This window comes from Elephantulus edwardii, unplaced genomic scaffold (genome assembly GCF_000299155.1).
Source record: "Elephantulus edwardii isolate Elephantulus edwardi_28Jun2011 unplaced genomic scaffold, EleEdw1.0 scaffold00015, whole genome shotgun sequence".
Classification (NCBI taxonomy): domain Eukaryota; kingdom Metazoa; phylum Chordata; class Mammalia; order Macroscelidea; family Macroscelididae; genus Elephantulus; species Elephantulus edwardii.
In genome coordinates, this window is record NW_006399765.1 from 8461728 (window position 1) to 8467727 (window position 6000).

Below are 6000 nucleotides of genomic sequence, written 5' to 3' on the forward strand. Positions count from 1 at the left end.
TGGTGGCCTTGAAGTGGGGCTCCTGCAAGACCACAGTCATAGATGGCGGGTTCAGGGTGGAAAGTGGAAGTCCAAGATAAGGGCTCAGATCCAAGATCAGCCAAGAGTTCTAGGAGTCTTGGGATTCTAGAGTTGGGTTCTGCTCCTACCTTACCTGCAGCAGCCCCGGGCTGCGAGGGTGGTAGAGGGGTCGTGTTTCAACGTGCTCGGGTACCAGTGGGATCCCTAGCTCCGGCATCTCCTGCCAGCACCGCAGTACATGCAGTGCCTGTTCCTCCTCAAGGGGCTCATTTGCCATCTTGGGACCTCCCCTACCTGACACAAAGGGTGTTTGAATGTGAGTTCCATACTGTTCCCATCTCTCCTCCTTTCCCTCCCACATCCCCTCCCACCGATCCTTGCTCTAAAGATAAGGCAGCCACTGGGAGTGTTGGCTGGGAGGGGATGCACAAAGCACAAAAAGTGGGTGAGATGCTGCTTAACAGCTCTTCCCAGGGAGAACCCAGCAGTCAAGGTGGTGGGACCCTTTAGAGAACAGGCCAGTAGCCATTTATAAGGCGTGAGCTCAGTTCTGCATCTACATTCTGTTGTACATGTTTGTAGTTCTGCATTTGCATCCTGTTATGTGTTCTCTGTGTCCTGAGAACTCTGTTAGCTATGACTCTGAGGATGACCAGTTTTCTGCTCCATTTTTTGAGGGTTAAAATGCACTAAACAGGCAAGCTCTGGTGGCCTAGTGGCAAGATGTTGCCCTGCAATCCCAGAGGTGCACGGTTCAAATCCACCAGATGCTCTGCTGAAGAAGGAGGCACAATCACATCCTGTACCAGTCAGATCTGATTTGACAGTACACACATTAATAATAATAATAAATTGCACTAAACAAAGAAGACCATGTCCTCCCCTACCATTAAAGAATCTGCTTGCAGAAGTAAATTAGCCCTTTTAGGGGAATATTAGACTGGGCACCAGGAGGCCCCCTGTACCTTGATCTCCCCACATCTTGTTATCCCTCTGGCCTTCCCAGAAGAGAGGGGCTGGTACCTGGGGCCAGGGTCTCAGGCGGTGTCAGAAAGACTTTGCTGTCCACCTTGACAGCCCCAGCTCTGTATTCCGGGGCAGGGAGGCCACAGCGTTGGCACAGCCCTGCCAGGATCTGTGAAGGCCGGAATGCATCACGCCAGGTATTATACCCATCTCTGTGGACAGAAGAGGATGAAGCCCCAGATGAGCCCAGTACATGGGGACAAAAGCTGAGATGGAGACTCCTGAAGACATCCCAGGTTCATTAACTCCAGTGGACAGAGGTTAGTCCTCATAGCAACAATGGAAAAAAAACCTATGCCAAATGCTTCTATGAAAGAGATTCTTGCATTGTACGGATGAGGAAATAGGCTCAGAGGGGTCAGTCAAGTGACTTGTTAGTTGCAGAATCCCAAGCCCAAGTCTAGGCTGAGCTACTACATGTTAGTTGTAAGAGGATCCCCTTCTCTGAAATCACAGCTTAGAGTGGTACAAATGAGAGTGTGGAGCTTAATTCTGTTTGGCCAGAGACTCAGAATGTGCTCTTGAGGAGTATAATGAACTTACACATCATACTGGGAGGCCAGACCACAGTTGGCCCTGTGGTAGCTGTAGAATCGGTTTTCCAGATCAATGTGGGTCTCCCCAATGAGGTCATCAGAGCCCACGAGGTCATGATCAAACACGGCCACGGTCAGTTCAGGCTCAGCTGGTAGAGAGATGTTGAGCTCCAGGACCCTGGCCAGGAAAGAGAATGGCTGAGGACACCTCCATGCCCTAGGAGGCGGTCTAAGAGTGTCCAAAGATCTTGGTGACCCCTGTCTACCCAAAGCCACCCACCAAATACTTGAAGGTCACAAGACTGAACTGTAAAATTGTTCCCCATATCCCACCTCCCTCTTAGGACCCAGGCTTACTCTCCAAAGATAGGGTTGAGCTGCTTGGGTATGTAGCGTTCCTTGGTATCCTGACGTTTCCGGCCAGTGCTCACTACCACATAGGGGTCAGCCTTGCCATTGGGATCTGCAGGCGCCAGGTTGGTGGCCTAAGGGGGAAGTATAAGTAGAACTGGTTCTTGTCATAGCCTAAGGCTGCCTTTGCTGACCCTAACTTCAGATGACTTGCAAACAGGTAAATTACTAAGGAGAGATTCTCCTACTGAAAGAAGCAGACAGAAAATGTTAGGTAAAATTACTTCTTTATTTTTAATTACGAAATATACAAGACATACCAAAAGCTAACACTAAAATAGAATGAAATGTAGAAAAATAATGTAAAATAATGAAGAGGGTGGGTGAATCTTACTATATATGTAGTTTTGTGAAATGACTTTTCAAGTGTTTTTGCCTTATAATTGAGTTTTTAATATTAGTATATTATTTTTTATTTATAAATATTATATTCGCTTTCAAATTTTTCCTTTTTTATAATTTTTTTAAATTGCTGAACATTCTATTCCCACCCTCAACCCAACCCACCTTGCACCTCTTATTCCAGATTATTATCATATATATAATGCCTAATAATATATTCCTTTTGGACGGTTCTTCACTGTTTACTTTTTATATTCTCTGGTTCTTGTTTTTAAATTTTAAATTCATTCTTCCATTTCTTTAAATATTTCAAATACATTTATTTAGCTACTTAGTCATTTTAATATTTATATCCAATAGCAGTTCAGACTCCTAACATTCTAAATTTATTATTTTTTCTAATCCTTACTTATTTCCTTATTTTTTTGTATTTTTTTGTTTCCTTATATTTTGTACTTTTTATCATGACTCATAATTGACTTAAGCAGTTGGAATCCTGAAGGCATAAATTATGGATGTCCTCTACCAGAAATGGTTTGCTTTTGTTGCTGCCAGTTTCCTGAGTGAACTACCTACTTGAAACCACTTTTAATTTCCCAGTTGATGTTTTGAGAACCTTCATACAGATGGTGGGAATTCAGTCCAATACTGTGTTAGACCAGCTTGAGATCATGAATTCCTAGGGGCGATTTCCACCCAGTTCCCCCTCAATCCACGGCAGTAGTAGAATGTGCTAGAGTTGGAGACTCTCCAGAGCTACAGATGCTCACCTTCACAACATAAACCCTGACCAGGAGCTTGATGGGCCGGTTCTGTGGGATTCCCTGGGAAATATGAGGCCTAGACTGTGACAGTACCTCTGATTCAGGGTAAATGAGGAAGGAGCCCTAGAAGTAGGGGTGAAAGAAAAGGCCTTGAGAGAAAGGCAGAGTCTTCCTCTCAAATAAACACCTGTGCTTCTAGGGCCTTTTTTTCCCTTTTGTAAACACACCTTGAACTTTCCAACTAAGTGTCCAGATCCTTCTTCCTCTCCATCTCCATCTTGGCCTCCTTGCCCTCTGTAGAGGGGAAAGACACGCAGCCAATCTTCAAAGTGACTGAACTCCTCCTCCAGCGTTCGGTTGTAGATCTGAAAGCCGAAGATCTCAGTAATGACAGCCCTCAACGAGATCAGTTCCAAAGGGACTCCCCTCTTCCCAACACCCACTAAGTTACCTTTAGGGTAGTAATTGCTTTTTTGTGGGGCATGGGACCCTCAGCTTCAGCCTCACTCTGGTCTTGGGCTTCCTCATCCACAGAAATGAGATTGGTTCCATCTGGGATAAGCAGAAATGTCCCAGTTAGAAATATCTAGGGGAAAAGAGGAGAGGAGCAAGAAAGTGCGATCTCTTACCTGAATCCCCAGGATCATCCATTTCATCCTCATCAAAGTTTGGCTGAAATCAAAGGACAGATTAGAAATTCCTCCTCATCTCTTTTACCTCTTTAATCTATCTGTTTTGCAGGATAATAAGCTGGGAAGCTTTAGTTCCAGCTATGTATGTCACTTGCACAGCTTTCAAAGCTACAATTTATCTTATAGTCCTTCTAGTCCCGTCCTGTCTGCTATGGTAGCCACCAGCTCCTGTGATTAATCCACACCTTGAAGTGTGGATCTTCTGAACTGAAAGGTACTGTAAAACTTAGTATAAGAAAAAGAATGTAAAGTATCTCAAATCTTGTTCAATATTTTAGATATATGAAAGAAAGGGAAAGTATATTATAAAAATTAATTTAAAAAGTAAAAGCTTTTTAAAAAAATGTAGCTACTACAGAATTGTCAATTATAAAGGTGGCTCATGTTATATTTATCCTGGGCAGCAAAATTCATTGCTGTTGATTCAGAACCAATTCAGAGCTGACCCTCTAATGGATTTTCAGAGACTGTAAATCACCCAGGAGGAGAAAGCTTCTTTTTCTCCAACAGAGCAGCTCTTGGATTTGAACTGTTTGCCTTTGGGTTGGAAACACAACTCCTTACCCACCACACAACTCTAGATAATGGAATTAATAAATCTCTAGTTTCTAGAATTGGTGTAAGGCTAAAAAAGTTATCTATAATGAAGAGCTCAGAGAAAACAAAAACGCCACATCTGATGAGATCAGTTTTGCCATCTACCATTCTCTGCTGCCAGCCCCTCACCCTGAGGGGCTCCTGTCCCCCACCTGTCTCTGTTGTTCCTGCAGCGATGCATAGTACTTGGACCACCAGTCCAGCTCTTCAGGATCTGGGATGTCCTCCTCGAATTCAGGGCCTTGATTCAGGAGGCCTCTCAGGGGGAGCTTTTTCAGAGGAGCCTGAGGGAATGAATGAATCAGCCCTCCTAACCAGCACACCCCACAGCTCATCAGTCCCTTCTCCTGCCATCCACACTCTTATAACCTTGAGGAGCTTTCTAGGTAACCCCTCCTCAGCCAAGAAGGAATCCGAGGATTTGTCTCCTGGGAAAGGAAAACAACACCATGAGGAAGTCAAAGGAACAAAAGTCAGACTTCAGTGCCCCCTGGAAGTTCTCCTAGAGCCATCTCTGCCAGGAGCCGCGGAGACTCTTCTCTAGTGGTTCTTAGAGGAGGTCCCTTACCTTGAGGTCCCATAGGCATCTCTTTCCCTTCCTCCTCCTCCTTGAAGGGATCCTTATGACCCCAGAATGTGAACCGTTGAATGTGGGTGACAATGTGGGAACCCACAAGAACTGTGCGGCCAAAGGCCCGGCGCTCAATCACCAGGATGCTGACTGGGGGCTGCAAGTAAGGCTGCTCCGGCAAGTCCTGGGGGTTTGGGGATAAAAGAGAGAGAAGACTGGGGAGGAGGCCAGCAAGCTCTGCTGTGGCCCCACTGTGACCTTTTTGATAAGTCATCACCTTCTCTGAGCCTGTTGCCCAGCTGAAGGGAACACAGCCCCAGGTTCAAAGAACTATTGAATAGCATATGATACCATGGATTCAAAAGTACTGTCAGACACGTAGGGTTGTTATTATGTAAGGAATTGGTGCTCAACTTACTAGTATTAATATCTCAAAAATGTACTGCTGTCAAGTTAAACCAACTCCTCGCTGACCCTCCAGTGGGTTTTCAACGACTATACACATAGGAGGACACTGCTTATCTTTCTTCCAAGAAGCAGCTGGTGGATGTGAACCATTTAATTTTGGTTTGGAAGTCCAACTCCTTACCCACTAGGTCACAAAATTATTTATGGTCTTAAGCCCAAGAATTCAACATCAGCGGATCCTAAAGTGGGAAAACCAATAATTATAATGGTAGGCTTATTTTATGTGTGTGTGTATGTCATGTGTGTGTATGTCTATTTTGTGCGTGTGTGTGGATAGATAGATAGATAGATAGATAGATAGAGTTAAGGGAACTGTGGTGGCCTAGTGATAAGAAGGTGGCAGTTGTGAAGGCTGAAGGTGCACAGTTCTAACATATCAGCTGTTTTTTGGGAGAAGGAAGGGTAATCTCCTCCCGAGCGGTTAACTGCTTCTGAAAACTCACTAGAAGGTCAGCTATGGGTCAGTTCTGACTCAGTGGTACACAGTAACATACTGTTATGCTGTTGTCATGTGCCATTGAGTTGCCTGTGACTCATAACAACATATATATATATAAACTATACCTATGTAA

The 6000-nt window shown here is 44.6% G+C and overlaps 1 protein-coding gene across 1 annotated transcript in view; it reads right to left on the reverse strand.

Annotated features, from left to right (window-relative positions):
* The window catches only part of LOC102843868 (fer-1-like protein 4-like), a 31648-nt gene that overhangs the window by 3161 nt on the left and 22487 nt on the right, over window positions 1–6000 (reverse strand). The window contains exons 29-39 of the mRNA XM_006881703.1: window positions 4958–5144; window positions 4759–4817; window positions 4542–4673; window positions 3730–3772; window positions 3552–3652; window positions 3328–3465; window positions 3107–3223; window positions 1941–2068; window positions 1591–1761; window positions 1045–1199; window positions 155–315 (exon numbers count right to left, since the gene is read on the reverse strand). Coding sequence (XP_006881765.1) covers window positions 155–315; window positions 1045–1199; window positions 1591–1761; window positions 1941–2068; window positions 3107–3223; window positions 3328–3465; window positions 3552–3652; window positions 3730–3772; window positions 4542–4673; window positions 4759–4817; window positions 4958–5144 — 1392 coding nt within the window. The remainder of the gene's footprint in view (window positions 1–154; window positions 316–1044; window positions 1200–1590; window positions 1762–1940; window positions 2069–3106; window positions 3224–3327; window positions 3466–3551; window positions 3653–3729; window positions 3773–4541; window positions 4674–4758; window positions 4818–4957; window positions 5145–6000) is intronic.